The following is an 18,664-nucleotide window of genomic DNA, read 5'->3' on the forward strand; positions in this document are numbered from 1 at the left end:
CAAATGAATGCAGAAAAGCAGCAGCAGCAGAGATGAGTCACTATTCTGACATGCTTGTAACCATGAAAACACATTATGGATGTTATAAACCGCTCCAGATGAATGACTGGCAAATTCTAGTACAGTGCAACACTTACATGACCATCTGCAATTAGCAAACCACCATTAAAGGGACAGTCCACCCAAAAATTACAATTCTGTCATTATTTAGTCACCCTCAAGTTGTTCCAAACCTGTGTACATTTCTTCCTTCTGTTGAGAATAAAAGAAGAAATTCTAAAGAATGTTGGTAACCAAAAAATACTAGTACCGGTACCATAAAAAAATGGCTACCGTCAACTGTTTGGTCACCAACATTCTTCAAAACATCTTCTTTTGTGTTCAACAGAAGAAACTCAGGTTTGGAACAAGTGGAGGGTGAGTAAATGACAGAATTGTCATTTTTGGGTGAACTATCCCTTTAATTTGAATGCAAGTTTATTTTACACCCCAAGTTCTCTTAAAAATATTTTTACCGTCAGTCTCTCTGGCTAATCCAAGGTGTTCAAAATCATTCCAAAACAAAGAAATACTGTAAAATTGGGTAGTGTAATTTAATTAATCTGGTAAATCTGTATGTTCACTTATAATACACTCTCTCTCTCTCTCTCTCACACACACACACACACACACACACACTCATATTTATATATTACAACTTGTGCAAATTAATCTTATCTAAGTACATTCGTCACTAACAGTTTTGCTCGCAAATAAAGGCCTACACATCCAAAACACAAACATGTACAGTAGAAGGCAGTGAAATAGCAACAGAAATGAAGAAAATACTTAAGAGATCAATAGCAAGTAAATAAGAATCAAAGGCAGTGAAGGAAGTGTGAGTAGCTCGGATAAAGGAATGGGAGTCACTTCAGCTCTGGGATAAATTGGGACCAGCTGATGTTTGCCATGCCGAGATCATCATCTTCCAGGTTGGGGAAGCTGATATCCACTAGGATTTTACTCAGGCTGTCATTCATGGTATCTAGGACGAGGCCTTCGGTAAGAGAGCGGTTGGTGGCGCCCTCTTGCAGCAGCTCTCTGGAGCAGGTCGCATTGGAGCGTCTCGGAGAGGGTCTGGAGCAGGTGAGCAGCTCTCGAGGGGAGCTGAAGAGTGGCAGCTCTTTGAAAGGCGTGCTGTTGAAGCTGAAAGGCGTGTGCTCGTGCCGTTGCGGGGTGAGCTGTGGCCCGCTGGGTGTACGGATGGGGCTGAAGTCCAGCACGCCTCCCTTCCTGACGGGAGTGATCCTCCAGGGCTCCAGAACTGCGGGAAGCTTACTGGGTGTGGACGAGGAAGGGTGGCTGCTCTTGATGGGCGTTTTAAAAGTGTATTCTCTGTTTGGGCTGTCGGGGTCGGGTTTACAGGAGGGCTCGGGCTCCGGATCGTGAGTGTCTTGGAAGGTGGAGACGTCGGAGACCACGCCCGAGTCGAAGAGAGTGCTGTCGGGGTAGAGCAGGACGGGTTCCTCGGTGGCTGGCAGGACTAGACGCTGTTTGCGGCGGGAGCTGCTGTTTTCTTGCTGTCTGGTTTTGGAGGGCAGAGCTTCGGGAGTCACAGACACGCTCACAGGCTCCTCCTTAATGTCCTGAGAGGTGGACGCACACAGCATCATCTGTGAGACCTTTCACAACACACACAAGCGTTAAACAATCAGACCTTACTCTAATTCATTTCTACACTCTTTTCAATTCCCAGCTGAACAACCCCCCCCCCCCCCCCAAACCCCATAATTGATTTGTTGGCTGCACTAAAGTGGTCTACCAGCCCAAAACCAGGTAAAGATCCAACTGATCAACCATCTAGATCAGCCTGGATCAGATTATTAATTAGTTTAAAGTCTGGTTTTAGCTCATTTTCCTGCAGGGCTGAAATTCAGTGTTTCCAATTCAGTGTACTTACAATAAATTAATACTAACTTAATGATAGTGTTTGCTGTGCTGTTGTTAAAATTCTGCTAAAAAATGGACTGTATTACAGTAATCACAAAATAGGCTTAATTTATTTATTTAAACTATTTTACACATTTTTAAGGTACTTTTTTTTATAGCAGGATGAAATATGACCCGTTTTTTTTAAATAAACAGGCTTTATATTAGGAGCTATCCAAATCCTTGTTGACTGCTCTTAAAACGGTTTACAAGCCCAAAGCCAGCTGATCAACTATCTAGATCAGCTTGGATCAGTACAGGTAAATGACCATTAAAATCTGATTAAGGCTAGATTTTCAGTAGTATTTCCCCACGTAAAATGAATGAGTGAATAACATGCAACCAAATAAATATGGGAAAAATTATTTTATAAATGAATAATTAAATATTTATCTCTTCCATAGCAAAGTATTGACACATAATGGTCATGTGTGCTGTACTGCATTTAAAATTATGCTGGGGAAAAAACTGCATATATTACAGTAATCAGAATCACCACTGAGAAAAAAAAAAAAAGGTTTAATTTTTCTATAATATAACTTTTTTTTCTTTTGATGAAATATGACCTAGGAAAGTTTTTGTTAGATTCATTCATTTAAACATTTAGGGTGTACCTTAGGGGCAATTCGGACCCTCTTGATCGCACCGCTGGAGCTGGGAGTGGAGGAGCTCGGAGCGTGTGGAGGAGTGGCGAGAGTCGCAGGACTGGAGGAGGGCAGGAAGAGTGACTGACCCAGAGGAAGCTGGATGGGAACCAGGTACGAGTCAGTCCGAGGCAGAAGCGGCTTCATCTTCCTCTCTGAGGACAAGCAGAGATAAAACGACTGTCAGAAAACAAACTTGTCACACATGCGGAGACATTCATCCCCTCTCATCCAGCCAACACTCACCCGTGCCGCCCGTGGGAGGTATGGCTTTCTTCAGCTCCGGAGGACCTCTCTTCTGTTGCTACGGAGAACAAAAAGACACTTTCTTTACTTTCACACAAAGTGTGGCATTCAATCTAACTGCAGTCGCAATACTGTCTGCCTTTTTGATGACTCTCAGATGATTAAAAGAACAAAACATGCGATGATCTCGAGCTGAACGTTCTTCCTTCTGTCTGACTGTCTCTGAAATAAAATAAGTGATTCCTGGAGAAGTAGAGAGACTGGTCCCTGTCTTACGCCCTGACGATCTGTCATGAGAGGACGAATTAGAAGGAAAAAGGGTCTTACTTTATTGAAACCAACTTGTGGGATCTGAGGGCAAGTGGGGGTCACTGTGTCAACCAAAGGCTGTGGGACGAGCCAGGAAATAAGAGATGACCACATTTGAAGCATAAAATCGCATATGAACACAGTTGCACAGTAAGGGATACACACCTTGTAAACTTGGTCCAAAGTAAGACAGCGGTTTGCTTCCGGTCGAATCGTCCAATAGGAGATCTTGCCATCGGGAGATGTCTCCCGGACAAACATGTCATGTAGTGAGAGGTTATGACGTATGGAATTCTAACAAAAAAGTTTAATCACTCAGAAATCTTACACGAGAGGTTTATGTAAACTGAAACTCTACTGGTTTTACACACTACCTTCCATCCGGGTTTGGCAACATTTCTGAAATACGGAAAATGATCCTCGATCCAGTTGTAAATTTCCTTCAGGGTCATGTGTCGGTTCTTCTTGCTGTTGATAGCAAACTGGATCATAGCCATGTAGGAATATGGGGGTCTCTCTGACAGAGGGTCCTTCTCCTTTTCTGGAGCTTTGGGCTGCTTATGAGGAAGCAAACAAACTATTTTTAAGAATGAAATTTAAAAAAACTAAATATATATATAAAAAAAACATTATTATACCATATTTATTAACCAATTTGTAAAGCTGCAATGAAACGGAAGCAGTGACAGATCTTTTCCTCCGTATTGTGGCATAAATCCAAGACCAAATGATTTGAGAAGTCCAGTCTGTCGTTTTCACCGCAAGATCCAGTTATGACATTTTAATGAAATATTGCGGGGTCAAAACATTTTTTGAAAATGAAACATATGCACAGAAGTATTATTTACAATAAGATCTATAACTTTGTATTTTCATACAAAGGGCCAAATTTGATTAAGGGAAGTGGGCCAAAAATAAATGTTGCATTATATTCAACAATACACTAAAATGTATGATATAGATTAGGTGCAGTAAGTTGTGTTCCTTTAGGGGGCGATCGGCGGCTCCGAAATACATATTCTTTAATTTTCTACAGCGGAAACCTTCTACATTTCTTCAACAGAAAAGTGTACAGCAATCTCTGCAAAAAATTTTAAAAAATTCCATACGTGTGTGACTGTTGAGAAACGCGCCGAGAAAATTAACACCGTTTATGTGCCGCTTCAGCAGTGGTCTGGTTTAAATTTTACACACCGATGAACACTAATAATATTGGAACTTAAAAAACACAATAAATAATATTTAAAAAATCACTATGATTTGAACTCATCCTACCTGACCAATCAAAACAACATCCGGGCCACCAAGCCCCGCCTCTTGTGGGATTCCAGTGCTAGGCTAACCAACATTCAATCGGTTTCTATTTCTCCGGGAGGAACTGAAGTGTGTGAATGGGGGACGAACTTTCCCCACAAACCTCAGTCAGACGGTTTATCAGTGCCTTTGTCAAATTTATATGGTCCAAAGAAAAAATACAATGCGATTGAGAAGAAATAAAAACTTTAAGCGATGCGTGAGTATCAGTTAAGGCTTTCATTGCATGCCATGTATTTTATCAACACGCGAACTTTCTCCATAGTACGGCTACCATGTCTCACTAACAAACATACGATAAAATGAGATGAGTTCTTCTAGTATTAATGCCTCTAAATGTGTCGGTAGTCAGTATCTATCTTAGAGCACTGGAAGTGTATGCCTGCATGACACTGACAGATCAGTAGTAGTAATGATTCTCTTCCTCATGTCATCTTGTTTTCCTTCTTGCAGCATATCATGTCTTCTAATGCCCCGCAATTCACATAAGAAGAGGCTGCTGAACCCAAACAAATCTCAGCTGTTGTTCGTAGAGGCGCCCATCAGTGGACCAAAGCACAAGTATGGACCACAACTACGGAGTGCCATTCATCCCAAGTCATTTATATCTGAGAAACAACAGCCAAGTGGTGCACCATGTACCTCTTGGGTATGTGCATGCTTTGCAACCCTTACTTTCATTTTATGAGCGAAGATGTTTCAACTGAAACTGAAGCATATTCTCTGTTTGTAGGTGTCTCCGCAGTTTAATTCGCTCGAAACCACAACGGTTAATCGAGGTGGTCGAGGGAGGAGAAATAACCAGATGGCTACGAGGATCTCAAACAAGGCCCCAGTTTTGGGTTTCCCTCAGACTAGGAGAGCAAATGGCTGCAAATATATTCCCTTGTCCTTTGAGGCAACCACAGCAAACATTAGTAGTTCACGGACAAAGAATGATAGGCTTGTTTCTTCGGACGGTCATAGCAAGCAGCTTCGAGAAACTCCAAGGAGAACTCGCTTTCCTCGAAAAGGGGTGGAGAGGAGGATGGCTACACGTGTTATATCCACCTCCAGGCGTTCAGAAGTTTCAAAGAACGTGCAATTCCACAAAAATGGAACGACTAGGGATTCAGTTCACACACCGAACACAAGCTCGGTTCCCGAACCCCCCAATGTAGAGATGCCTGAAATGCCACATTGCTCCAGCACGTCTCCATCCAATGTTCAACATCTCCTCTTCCCCCCAAACCAAGCAAAAACTCCTCCGCGAACTGAGAACTCGAGCGTCCTGGTGATGGACACACCTGAGAAAGACTATGGGCTGAGGGTAACATGGAGACGGAGGAAAGGACTGATGAAATTGTTGATTGACAGAGGTCAGCTTCTTCCAGCAGATGCTGGAGTTGCCAGTGATTGGACTTAAAAACCGTAAATTAACAGATACAGCAATAATTTGATAAGTTTTGTAGTTTTCTTTTCAATATAGATTTGCTAAGATTTGGGAAATTGTATAATTTAGAAAATTTAATATATGACCACTTTAGGAGAGAAGAATTAAAGATGTACTTTTGTTGTCCCCAGCCTTATTTAATGGAAGCATCTTTGTACTCTGTTGGATATCAATGAATTATGTACTTAAATATAAAATACACATATCTGTCAAATATTCCTTTATTCACAAGATTTGTATTTATTTTTTTTATTTTTTAACTAAAGGGAGTTTGTGTACATTTGTGTGTGCAGGAAAAGTCTAATATTTTTAGATTTTATATTATAGTACTTTGAGAGTCTAAAATTTATAAAATATAAAAAATATAAAACTGGTATAAAATATCAGATTAAATATTAACTCAGAAATATAATAATTTTGATTTAAAATATTTTTGGTCTCTACTTAATCCCCATAGTATATATATATATATATATATATATATATATATATATATATATAACATTATGTAGTTACTATTATTATTATTTGTTTTTAAGTTTGAAATTTGAACTTCTCCGGACTTTTATCTTGTCGGGTATTTCTTCGTCGTCCATTGCGGAAGTGGCGCAGTGAAGCTGGTTTTGTTTACAGAATGGATGTTTCACGTGTAGTGTCCTAAATTAATTAATGACATTGAGAATTCACATTGTATTATTCCCAATCGTTTCTTATTTCGATATTAAGTCTGTAATGCACTAAACGCTCAGTAGCAGTCCGGTATGAGGAGCAGTTCGTCGGTGTCTCTGGCGGGCGGTCGTGGCTCGGGCTCGGTTCGGCTCAGCAGCTCACCCGCGTGTCCGGTAACCGCTCCGGTGGACGCTGCCCTTGAATATTTAATGGTAAAGAAAGACTTTCAGGCTGCTCTGGATACGTGCGAGAAAGGGCTTGAGAGTTTGGGCTCTTTTGCAGAGCAGGAGGACAGCAGGTACGTTTTTATATATTACATGTTATAATGAAATAATATTTTGCGTTTATAGTTATTTCACATGAAATTCTAAATCTTCCCTTACAGCTTCAAGTATGTAGAACTGAAAGCAGCATTGACTATAGTGGGGATTCAGGCATTGGCGGAGCTCAATCAGTGGCGTGGAGTTCTGCAGTGGGTTTGGCAGCAGTATGGAGAAACAGAGAAAATTCCTGCAAAGATTATCCAAATGTGGTCAGAAGAATCGGCATTAATCTCACAAATGACATTAACCCTAAAAAGCGCAAAAATATGAGTAGACTTCAGAAAATGAATTTATTGCTATGTTCTATCTTATTGGAACTCAAATAATACAATTTCATGATTTTTTAATTTTTTATTATTTTGATGTTTGTATCCCCCAGGATACGTCACCCCTTTGGGGATATAAATTCACTGAAAACAGAACACTTGTTTATCAGTGCTTGTTACAACATGGTTGTAATTCCTGAATGCTTTAATTTGGAATAAAGTTGGTTTCTTTTTAAAGAAGACACAAGCCAGATTATTGCTGAAGTTAAAGCATTAAAAAAAAAAAAAAGTATAAAAAAAGTTTAAGTTTACAGTAAAGATAATGTATATTATTTTTATATTTTATATCAAATAAGTATTTTATAAAATATGTTGCACTCTAAAATTGCTATAAAATCAAAACCAAGTTATGTTCTAAATTGGAAGTTGATATCACAAAAATTGTGGTTCTTGTGATTTTGTTTGGGCGCTATACCAAAAATAACCATTGGGTTACACCCAAACTCTATTTAATTTTTTTGATGCAGTTTTCTGTCACAGTATCACTTCTATTACAAAATGGCTACCAAATATGGAACCTTGACTGCCAGACCTTTCCAACGATATGCATTTTGTCTAGATTACAAAAAGTATTGATTTTCTGAAACACAAGCTACAAAATCACAGAGTCTATATATATGTTTTTATATCTTGATTTATACCCCTAAAAGGGCAACGTATCCCCTGAGATGCAAACATTTAGAGACCGATTACAAAAAATGTAAGCACTTAATTCATAAGATTTCAATGTAAACCTAATGCTGAACAACAGCTTTTTAAACAAGTACGTCCCATCCAACAAGTATAAATATGTGAACTAGATCAACTTTTATTGGAGGGTGAGTAGATTTCCCACTACAGCATGCAGTTTTAAATGCTGCCCGTGAGCTAAACAAAGAATGGAGAAACAAGTCACCCCATCTAAATATTCACAACAAACACCCTTTCTAAATGAAACCAAGAAATAAGACCTACACTTTCACTGCTTCTCCCCACAGCTTCTCAAATGTTTGTATCCCCCAGCATACGTTGCCCCTTTTAGGGTTAAACAGCTCTTGAATGTGGGTGAACACACTTCATCACTCCTAATGCTATATAAACTGTTTCACAGCATTCTTCTCTATGTGAAAGTGGATGAGCGGGCCGTGATGAAGGATGCGGTCTGTGATTGGCTGCACTGCTCTGGTAACATGAGCCAGTCGGGGTTCAGCTCTGTGGCTGAGCTGTATTTCCTCCACATACTGGTGCCGATGGGTCACACGGCTGAAGCTCTGGAGATGCTGGAGACTGATGTGGGTCGGCTGGCCTTCACTGATGAACAGAGGCAAGCGGCTCGGAGTTTGGTAGACATTCAGAATGAGAAAAATGCAACATCATCCTCTACAAATCCTGAATCTGTAGCTGTGGCGACAACTTGTGCTTCAAAAAAAGGTGACTTTCTTTTATTAATGTGCTTAAAGTCAAAAATGGCAATGTAATTTGATTCTTCAAACTATATGATTGATGAGGAGATCATTTTATTGTAGAATTGATAATGGATGCAATTTGTGATTTACAGATAAACTGACTCAGCGGCTGACTTCCATGATGAGGTTGTTGTACCGAGGTCTTTCAGTAGCCAGTGTGAGAATCAGATCCATCTCTCTGCGCAGAGTTTTTCTGGCTTTAATATTGCTGTATCTTCTTCTCGTCCGTATAGACCCGGGTAAGAGATCCGCTGGCCATTTTAATGCAATGCATCCTCAATAATTACTTTAATTTTTCTGCTATTTCTCCACTCTCAGCTCTTCCCTCAGCTTTCCCGTGGCTGCTCCGCCTGCATGGACTCCTTCAGCAGACGTGGAACACCATGTTTGGACCTTATTACAGAGCCAACAGCCGGAGTTAGAGTTTTAATGGAGTTATCCTGGAACTAACTGTGAAACAATGTTGCCACCCCTGATTTGTAATACTTAATACATCCTGTGTTTATAATAACGCTTCCTCTGGTGAAAAAGTCCATCTCCTGAAGTCCTCTAACATCAAAATCCATTGACATATTTGTGTAGAACTGTTTTGTACTGTTTTTCTTTCTTGATCTGTGTATAGTTCATGCCTGATTCTGACGAGACAACTTTCTTTTCCCACTTGAGAAAGCAATATTATGGATCGAGGACTCAAACAAACAGTTTTTTCACTTCACAAGATATTAATTGATGGACTGAAGTCATGTGGATTATTGTGATGTTTTTATCAGCTGTTTGGACTCTCATTCTGACGGCACCCATTCACTGCAGAGGATCCATTTGTGAGCAAATGATGAAACTCTGAATTTCTCCAAATCTGTTCCGATGAAGAAACAAACTCAACTACATCTTGGATAACCTAAAGGTGTAAGTAAATTTTCAACTATTTTTTTCATTTTTGGGTGAACTCTTCCTTTAAAGATGGCATCCATCAGATGGGACTGATGAGAGGAACGTCCCACTGCAGTTGAGGAACGCCCTGGAAGCCATGAGGGATAAATCACATCCTGTTCCACACAAAGACTTCCTCAACTGCCTCTACTATCAAGCCATCCAACGTATGCCTCATATCACCCTAAAATCTTATACTTATGGAAATAATGTCCCTCAGTGGTGTCATTCTGTCATTCTGCTGTAGCATCCACTCAACAAGATGCAGATGAAATATTCCACATCATCCTAAATCTCAGTCAGAAGCAGATGTCTGATGCTGCTGTGGTGGGTTTTCAATGCAGATGACCTGAAGGCCGCTATCAAAGCAACCTGGGCTTCCATACCACCTCAGCAGTGCCACAAACTGATCACCTCCATGCCACGCCGAATTGAGGCAGTAATTAAAGCAAAAGGAGCCCCTACCAAGTATTGAGTACATGTACAGTAAATTAACATACTTTCCAGAAGGCCAACAATTCACTAAAAATGTTTTTTTTATTGGTCTTATGAAGTATTCTGATTTGTTGAGATAGTGAATTGGTGGGTTTTTGTTAAATGTGAGCCAAAATCATCACAATTAAAAGAACCAAAGACTTAATTTACTTCAGTCTGTGTGCATTGAATTTATTTAATACACGAGTTTCACAATTTGAGTTGAATTACTGAAATAAATGAACTTTTCCACGACATTCTAATTTATTGAGATGCACCTGTAGATGCACAGATTTTGTTCAGTATACTGTCAGTGTAAATGAGAATAATCAGTTATGTTAAACTCTTTATCTGTTTACTCTTTCAGGCTCAGGAAATCCGCAGTCTCTATGAGATAAAGGTAGAGACCCAGGTGATGTGTTCAAAGTGCAAATTCATTCACGGAGTGCCCAGCTCTCTCTTCAGCCTTCCTTTGGCAATCTGTGAAAGAGAAAACACCCTGGTAAATAATTTAAAGTGAAATTTAAAGGGCGAAAAAAATTCTGTTGAACACAAAAGAAGATATTTTGAAGAATGTTGGTAACCAATCAGCCATTGACTTCTATATTATGGACAAAAATACTATGGAGGTTAATGGCTTCCAGCAACTGTTTGGTTACCAACAATGTTGAATCTACATTAATTTTTAGTCATTGTGCATCAGTAATGCGCATTGTAATGTAGAAGATCTTGAGCTAATCATGCTTTATTATTCTTTCTTATGTTCTTTAGGAAAGCTGCATCAAGTCTTTTTTCAAGCTACAAAAGCTGCCGGACAGCGAGAAGTTTTACTGTGACCGGTGTGATGAAAAGCAGCCGTCCACTCATGTGTGTGCTTTATTTGTTATTATCTAGTATAATCTTTCATGAATTTCGACAGTTTGTTTTTTAATGTGGTAATATAGCAAATCCAAGTAAGATTTATCCTGATTTCAGCACATAGTGCAGTGCATTGTAAGTTAATTGTTTTTATTTTATTTTTATTTTTATTTGTCATGTAGGAAGTGAAACTTGCCTCATTGCCTCCGATTCTGTGTGTCCACTTGAAAAGATTCAGAAACAATGATGGTTTCACCAGGAAACTCTTCAACAAAGTCACCTTTCCTGAAAAATTCAGCACTGGCCTTTTTGCTGCAGGACAATCAGAAAATGTATGTTTAGCATATATTTACTAAAGAACTCTGCAGTCATAGTAATATTGTCATATGCTTGATTTGTTGTATGCTTGTTTTAGGCTGATTGTCTCAAGGCTGATGAGGGTTACAGTCTCTGTGCAGTAGTAGTGCACATAGGAACTGCCATGTTTGGTCACTGCACAGCTTTCATCAGATCAAATCAGGACGAGATGTGGTATTATGCTGATGACAGCCACGTGCGACAAGTAAGAGATAGTGGCTGATTTAACTAGTATCTGAAATAGTTAAGACTGAAATGTAACTGATATTGATATGTAATTATTTTATTTATCATATAGGCCACATGGGCAGAAGTGCAGGACACATATGGAGGGTCCCATTGGTATGGGTATGTTAAACATCAATCATTCTAAACTTATATAGCTTCTCACAGGCACTTCAAAGGAAAGCAAAACAAAAATGCAAATCTTTTAAATTATTGCATTTCATCCAAGACATCTCCCAGGTTTTAATTATAATTTTGCATGCTGTTTTTAGAGACACAGCCTACTTGCTTCTGTACAGGAAGAAGAGCTGGAATTCATCTGGATAACTGTTGGGAACACTGACTGCAGCACTCGATAAACACTATATGAATTAATGCAGAGAATATTTCAAGATTAGGACCAACGTCTATTTATATTTTGGGTGTAAGTATGAAGAAAGGTGTTAAAGAATGTAAATCAGTATATTTTCATGTTGATTGGGGTTTATATAGGACTGTATTTTATGTAGGATTATCCTATTTTGCCAGAGAATGTTTTGTGAAATGTATGGATATTGTTAAATAAAAATAATAATATGTTTTGAAATAATGTCGTCTTTTATTTCAAGTTCTTACTTTTCCTGTAAAGCTCTAATGCTGTGCAAAAATACAATGTTTAAAAAGGTTTACAGGCCACGTACTTGACTGGTTCAAAGCCACAAGGAGACTTTTATTCTGAAAAATGCAAAGACGCAACCTGGCTTTTATTTTGAGAAGCCATCGCGCTTCGTGACTTTTATTTTGGAAAGCATCCATACCATGGCATTTCCCCCGCACGTCCTGGTAAACGCCTCCGTTATGATCTTGTAGGTGAGCAAACGTTGTTATAAACCATATTTCTTACAAGAAAACTTTACTACCCAGCTGAAGATTACTTTATCCATTCAATAAATCGGCGTTTAGCATCTTAATAATCTATAAAGTACGACAATACGAGGAGAATTAGATTTGAGGAGAATTTCAGTCCACATTCTTTGTGTGTTGCATGCTATTAAACATAATAGGCAATGCATTGTGGTGTATTATTGTTTGTTCTCTGTTTGTTTTAGGTTTATTGTCTGCCTCAGGATAAAAAGAGAGACATTAAAATGAGTAATCCACTGAGAGGTGAAGTTATAAGATTGTACAGAAATGTAAGAAGCATTTTCTGCTTTTTTTTTTTTCATCTGTTCTTTTCATATGAAATGTTGTCCAGTGGTACTTTATGTCATCCTTTACTGGACATAACATTGCATGGCAGCCAAGTCACAAAATAAACAAACGCAGAAAGAAGAAATGTAAAATTGTACTGATGACTATCCATTGCTTGGGTAATGCATTTCTTTTTTTACAGCTTCTGTATCTTGGACGGGAATATCCAAAAGGCACAGCATACTTCAGGGAGCGTCTGAAAGCAGCTTTCATGAAGAACAAAGATGTCACCGATCCTGAGAAAATCAAAAAGCTGGTTGACCGTGGAGAGTTTGTGATCAAAGAACTCGAGGCGCTTTACTTCCTCAGGAAATACAGAGCAATGAAGAAACGCTACTATGAACCAGAGCATTAATCGATGTCTCTGTCACACGTGCCAGACTGTACAGTAAATATGTCAAAGGTTAAATCCTTATTTTCTGTACATTTCTGAATGTCTGTTTTTGATATGTTGCACTATAACAGATTTGGACATAAACCTTTATTTTTTACTACTTTTAAGTCCTTGTTAAATTTACAATAGACAGTTATTTGAATGTCAAGTACATATGCATGTATATTTAAAGACATTTCAGTTTTATGCTGGTCTAAGCAGGTGTTTGTGTAGACAGCTCTACATCACAGAAAGCAAAGTTGTTTTTTCCAAAGGATTTGTCCAGCGCCTCCACCAGGTCAAACTTTCCTGCACTACCGGAAACCTTTTAGTGCCAATAATTGAAAATGATAAAAGTGATGGGAATAGTGTGAGTATATTTGTACATGTATATTTGTATATATGCGTGCATTAAAGAATATACTCACTTTTGCTTTGAGTACATTGTAGGCTTTGTAGATGGTGAGGTCTTCTTTTCTGTCTGCCGCCTTGGAGAGAAACTTAGAAAACATCAGTTACTTTGAACAATGACAGTAGAGTGCTTCACATATCAGAATGTCTCATACCTGAAAGTATACTGACAACGAGACCCACGGTGATGACCGTGACAGTCCCCAATGGGCCAAAGTACAAGTATGAGAGCGAGTACCAATTATCAGCCAGGAAAGGAAAGGAAATGGATCCTGTTTATGTACCAGCCAATAGATTTCGATTCAACTGGTTTTTGCAAACCCACCTTTCTAGATTTTCCTCTGTGTTTGCAGTCCAGTTAGTGTTACCTGAGATGTTACAGCCGTGTGTCACCAGAGCCAACGGTCTGCTGTTCTCTGGTTGTGGAGGGTATATCTGTGCCCTGATGCACACCCGCAGTGACAGCGCCAAACCGGATATTAACCCTGCTAAACCTCCCTAAAACAGCCACACTTTTAAAGGAATAGTTGACCCGAAATCGCTGAAAATTTACTCAGACTCAGGTCATCCAAAATGCAGATGAGTTTGTTTCTTCATCAGAACAGGTTTAGATGTAATTTAGCATTACATCACTTGCTCACTAATGGATCCTCTGAAGTGAATGGGTGCCGTCAGAACGAGAGTCAGAACAGCTGATAAAAACATCACAATAATCCACACCACTCCCGTCCACATTTCCCAGGATGAAGGATTTTTATGGATTATGAACTCATATTTTGGTCAAAAGCAATGGTTTAAAGTTAAAACTCAATGTTGGATTTGTTTCTTACAAACATGCAGCTTTTCACTTCATATTAATTGATGGACTGAAGTCATGTTGTGGATTATTGTGATGTTTCTATATGTTGTTTGGTCTCTCATTCTGACGGCACCCATTCACTGCAGAGGATCCATCGGTGAGCAAGCGACGTAATGCTAAATTTCTCTAAATCTGTTTTGATGAAGAAACAAACTCATCTACATCTTATGGCCTGAGGGTGAGTAAAATGTAAGCAAAATTTAATTGCATATTAAAATCTACAGGTGCATCTCAATAAATTAGAATGTCGTGGAAAAGTTCATTTATTTCAGTAATTCAACTCAAATTGTGAAACTCGTGTATTAAATAAATTCAATGCACACAGACTGAAGTAGTTTAAGTCGTTGGTTCTTTTAATTGTGATGATTTTGGCTCACATTTAACAAAAACCCACCAATTCACTATCTCAACAAATTAGAATACTTCATAAGACCAATAAAAAAACATTTTTAGTGAATTGTTGGCGTTCTGGAAAGTATGTTAATTTACTGTACATGTACTCAATACTTGGTAGGGGCTCCTTTTGCTTTAATTACTGCCTCAATTCGGCGTGGCATGGAGGTGATCAGTTTGTGGCACTGCTGAGGTGGTATGGAAGCCCAGGTTTCTTTGACAATGGCCTTCAGCTCATCATACTTTCCAAGGCATACTTTACTTCAGTCTATGTGCATTGAATTTATTTAATACACGAGTTTCACAATTTGAGTTGAATTACTGAAATAAATGAACTTTTCCACGACATTCTAATTTATTGAGATGCACCTGTATATATATATATAGTCAACTTTCATAAATAACCCCAACACATTGACCAAAAACGTAAATATATATGAATATGTACAACACATTAATAATGTTTAGACATGAATATAATTTTAAATAAACAGAAAATTTTGTATATTTTATCATATATAATTAAATTATATTTTCATATTTCTATATGTATAACTGTAATGAATAACCCTAACAAACCATTAACCAAATAAAAGTCTATACAACACATTAATAGTGTAGAACTTATAATTTATATTATATTTTTATATTTCTATATTAGTGAATTATATATAATACAACTGATACAGACAAAAAAAAACAGTTCGTAATAACTGAGGAGTTAAACTTTAAGTATCGCTCAAAATAAGATATAATCTTTCCAAAAACGCTTTTCTGAATGAAGAAGACTTTTAACATTATAATATATAACAACAATAGATAAAACCTTAAAAAACATTTTCATTACTTGAAATAAAATAAATATTAGTGGAAGTGAAATATATTTAAAAACTTAAACTTATTTTATTTAAGCTAGTTGCCAAAAACAATTCTTATATTCATATTGTTTAACTTAAGGTACTAAACTAACTGAAATAATAATAATAAATAAATAAATAAAAAACTATATAGATGTTTAAAAATATATTATAAAATAATAGCAGATTATATTCTAGTTTAAATACTTTTCTGTCAGACCTATGAAAGCTTATTTCCGCCATGTAATAAAAATAGAAAAATTGTGACTTTTTTATCTCATGGTTGCAAGTTTATATCTCACAATTACGAGTAATGAACTGGTAATTATGAGTTTATTCTTAGAGTTAAAATCTCGCAATTTTGGCTTTTTTTCTCTCAAAATTGAGTTTACATCTCACAATTCAGATTTTATTTTCTCAGAATTGAATTACATTTCACAATTTTGTTTTTGTTTACACTACAGAATAATTTTTTTTAAATGTAATTGTGATATCTTTATTTTTTGTAATTGCAAGTTTATCTCTCACAATTCAGACAACTCAGACAGATTTATAGCTCACAATTCTGAGTTTTATTTCACAATTCTGAGTTATAACTTGCAATTCTGAGTTTGTTCCCTAATTCTGAATTCTTCATGTCTCACACAATTATGCCTTTTTTATTCATAATTGCAAGAAAAATAGTCAAAATTGTGAGATAATGGAAATAAGCTTCCATAAAAGTATGTTTACATTCTCTGTCATAATTTGTAGAATTATAATAATATAATTTCTCACTCTTTTGCTTTTCTAATCTAGTCTTTACAGTAAACTTCTGGAGCACAAAAAGGAACACATCCGCAACTTTGCTGCTGAGAGCTTCTCTTTTTTGATGAGAAAGGTGAGGCTTTACGTCTCAGGTTATTTTGACCATGTCTTCTGTGTTGTGTCGGTAAAGCTAACACTTCTCTCTCATGTCCCACAGGTGTCCGATTATGATGCTCTCTTCACACTCATGTTCTCCGACCTGTCTGAGAGCCCTCAGAAGGCCAGAGGAGCAGGTCAGCTGATCTTTGAGATGTGTCGAGGAGTCTGTAACATGTTCCACTCCTGTGCCACTAAGGTGAGATCACATCACTGAAAACCAAACACATCACACAATTAAGTGTGTCAGTGATTAACAGGACTGCTGTTATCAGGCTCTTGCAGTGGTGTTGCAGAAACTTGGCCCTGCAGCCGGTCAGGACGTTGATTTGCCTTGGGATTCAGTAAAAGAAGCTCTGGATCACATGGCTGAGTCTTCAGCCAACTATGTTGACAAAGAGCACCTGCTGGTCTTGTGGGACTCCTTACAAGTAAAAAAAAAAAAATATATATATATATTTTTTTGTCTGACAGTCTGTATAACATTGACTTTGTTATCATTATTAATGTGTTATGCAGTATTTAAGTGATTGTACCCATCCTAGATGCCGATTGGTTGCTGTTTCAGTCATGTTAAAATATATGCTATAGTAACATCTTGTAATAGATGATACATTGGGCATGTAGATTAATTGAAATTTTTTTGATTAATAATTATATGCAAAGAAATATCTTAAATTAAATAAATGCTTATTTATGTATATTATAATATGAAAAAAAGCATATTTATATATTTATACAGTATGTTTATGTATAATATATGTGTATATATAATATATATATATATAAAATTATTTATTTTTTATATTAATTAAAATCTAATCTAAATGTATATTTATCAATGATTACATTTTAGTTATGTAAGTGCAATTCGATGTATTATATACAAGTTATATATATTTCTTTAATAAAATTAAAATCTAAATCTAAGTAAATGCCTATTGATTATTACATTTTAGTTATGTACAAGTAATTAGATTTTAATTAGATTTTATATAATTAAAATAAAATAATTTATATAGATATATCGTTAGATTTGAATGATATTAAAATATATAATTTTTTTTGTTTATTTATTCATTTATCATGGTTTGCAGGTCTCTCTGAAAGAAGTTCTTGGCAAGTTAGACACAAGCAATGCTGTTCAAGCTAATGAGCACCTGGAGAGGATTCTGTACATCTGCCACACACTTGTAGAGCATCGCAAAGGAGCAAAGATAACAAAACCCCAGTCTGTTTGTGAGGTGTATATGTGTGCGTTTCTCTAGCACTCAAAGATTGTGTTCTCATTGAGTTCTGTTGCATCTCTGATATCTCTTTCCCCCTTTTTTGTAATATTTAGACACTTCTTCAGCTAGTTCAGGCACCAGGACTGTCCTACTCCTGCCACAGGCTGCTTTTACAAGTAGTCTCTGCGCTATTGATGGGGGAGAATCTGTCATTACCTGCCAGCAGCATCCATGAACTAGTGAAAAAGGTTTGTTTAATGTGCACCTATACATATGCTTTTCCATCAGTTTTCCTGTTGACCTCATTTCCTAGATCTTTGGTTTGCTGTTTGCTGCTCGTAACCCAGAGGAGCTCTTGGCCTTATGGAGCTCTCAGGAGAACATGAGTAAAACCACGCAGCCTGTGGCCCCTGCTTTTCTCATAGACAACCTGTCTCAGAGGGCAAGAGCCCTGAGAAGCTGCACTTAAAACGCTCATGTCATGAAGACAGACTGAATTAATGAATGTTTTGTTTCGAAACCGTTAGATGAGAGAGCTGGTCCTATCCTTTTGTTACCAACTGCAGTCCAAGTTCTTGGATATTTCTGCTGGAGAGCAGGTAGGAAATAATAAACATTTTCAAAAAGTGTGTTTGTTGTGTAATTATATATTAATAATAATTTAAGTATATTATGTCATTATTTTTAATTATAAAAAACATCAGAAATTTTTATTTGTCTTATTTAATTTGTTTTCTAGACTTTCTAGGTGGCTTTTAATATTTAATAGTATAAATTATATTAATATAAATTATATTTAAATTATTTAATCAGAAATGATTCAAATAAATGAAATTTTATTTGTTTTTGTCACCAAAAACGCTACATGGAAAGAAAAAATTAAATTAAA

General features: G+C 37.1%; 7 protein-coding genes across 8 annotated transcripts in view; 6 read left to right on the forward strand and 1 right to left on the reverse strand.

The window, feature by feature from the left end:
* Positions 1-405: 405 nt before the first annotated feature.
* On the reverse strand, positions 406-3,725 carry foxm1 (forkhead box M1). The gene is made up of 6 exons (XM_016270357.1): positions 3,542-3,725; positions 3,333-3,461; positions 3,186-3,245; positions 2,859-2,916; positions 2,583-2,767; positions 406-1,661 (listed from the first exon to the last, which is right to left on the reverse strand). The coding sequence occupies exons 1-6, from the start codon at positions 3,662-3,664 to the stop codon at positions 906-908; spliced, it is 1,311 nt and encodes a 436-aa protein (XP_016125843.1). The 5' UTR covers positions 3,665-3,725; the 3' UTR covers positions 406-905.
* A 751-nt stretch (positions 3,726-4,476) lies between these two features.
* Positions 4,477-6,173, forward strand: LOC107583982 (RAD9, HUS1, RAD1-interacting nuclear orphan protein 1-like). The gene is made up of 3 exons (XM_016270373.1): positions 4,477-4,680; positions 4,935-5,130; positions 5,215-6,173. Exons 2-3 carry the CDS (start codon positions 4,951-4,953, stop codon positions 5,884-5,886), a joined length of 852 nt encoding a protein of 283 aa, XP_016125859.1. The 5' UTR covers positions 4,477-4,680; positions 4,935-4,950; the 3' UTR covers positions 5,887-6,173.
* A 338-nt stretch (positions 6,174-6,511) lies between these two features.
* LOC107583978 (peroxisome assembly protein 26-like) lies at positions 6,512-9,183 on the forward strand. Its single transcript, XM_016270370.1, has 5 exons — positions 6,512-6,880; positions 6,968-7,114; positions 8,322-8,641; positions 8,769-8,915; positions 8,995-9,183. Exons 1-5 carry the CDS (start codon positions 6,675-6,677, stop codon positions 9,096-9,098), a joined length of 924 nt encoding a protein of 307 aa, XP_016125856.1. The 5' UTR covers positions 6,512-6,674; the 3' UTR covers positions 9,099-9,183.
* A 452-nt stretch (positions 9,184-9,635) lies between these two features.
* Positions 9,636-12,043, forward strand: usp18 (ubiquitin specific peptidase 18). The gene is made up of 8 exons (XM_016270377.1): positions 9,636-9,773; positions 9,854-9,933; positions 10,448-10,582; positions 10,852-10,947; positions 11,121-11,270; positions 11,354-11,500; positions 11,594-11,643; positions 11,793-12,043. Exons 1-8 carry the CDS (start codon positions 9,704-9,706, stop codon positions 11,845-11,847), a joined length of 783 nt encoding a protein of 260 aa, XP_016125863.1. The 5' UTR covers positions 9,636-9,703; the 3' UTR covers positions 11,848-12,043.
* Positions 12,044-12,306: 263 nt separating this feature from the next.
* Positions 12,307-13,683, forward strand: LOC107583994 (LYR motif-containing protein 5A). Of its 2 annotated transcripts, none has more exons than XM_016270389.1 (3): positions 12,307-12,369; positions 12,609-12,692; positions 12,893-13,681. In XM_016270389.1, exons 2-3 carry the CDS (start codon positions 12,648-12,650, stop codon positions 13,103-13,105), a joined length of 258 nt encoding a protein of 85 aa, XP_016125875.1. In that variant the 5' UTR covers positions 12,307-12,369; positions 12,609-12,647; the 3' UTR covers positions 13,106-13,681. The 2 variants fall into 2 exon arrangements, with proteins under 2 accessions (XP_016125875.1, XP_016125876.1); XM_016270390.1 differs by having other exon boundaries at positions 12,336-12,365; positions 12,893-13,683.
* Positions 13,684-15,956: 2,273 nt separating this feature from the next.
* LOC107584043 (small subunit processome component 20 homolog) overlaps positions 15,957-18,664 on the forward strand; it is a 3,158-nt gene continuing 450 nt past the window's right edge. The window contains exons 1-8 of the mRNA XM_016270446.1: positions 15,957-15,964; positions 16,442-16,523; positions 16,608-16,745; positions 16,822-16,977; positions 17,644-17,790; positions 17,889-18,023; positions 18,089-18,217; positions 18,303-18,374. Coding sequence (XP_016125932.1) covers positions 15,957-15,964; positions 16,442-16,523; positions 16,608-16,745; positions 16,822-16,977; positions 17,644-17,790; positions 17,889-18,023; positions 18,089-18,217; positions 18,303-18,374 — 867 coding nt within the window. The remainder of the gene's footprint in view (positions 15,965-16,441; positions 16,524-16,607; positions 16,746-16,821; positions 16,978-17,643; positions 17,791-17,888; positions 18,024-18,088; positions 18,218-18,302; positions 18,375-18,664) is intronic.
* Positions 18,316-18,664, forward strand: part of LOC107583990 (small subunit processome component 20 homolog) — a 2,768-nt gene continuing 2,419 nt past the window's right edge. The window contains exon 1 of the mRNA XM_016270382.1: positions 18,316-18,374. The gene's annotated coding sequence lies outside the window, so the exon portion shown is untranslated. The remainder of the gene's footprint in view (positions 18,375-18,664) is intronic.

The sequence above is a fragment of the Sinocyclocheilus grahami genome, unplaced genomic scaffold (assembly GCF_001515645.1).
Source record: "Sinocyclocheilus grahami isolate Dianchi unplaced genomic scaffold, SAMN03320097.WGS_v1.1 scaffold56.1, whole genome shotgun sequence".
Classification (NCBI taxonomy): Eukaryota; Metazoa; Chordata; class Actinopteri; order Cypriniformes; family Cyprinidae; genus Sinocyclocheilus; species Sinocyclocheilus grahami.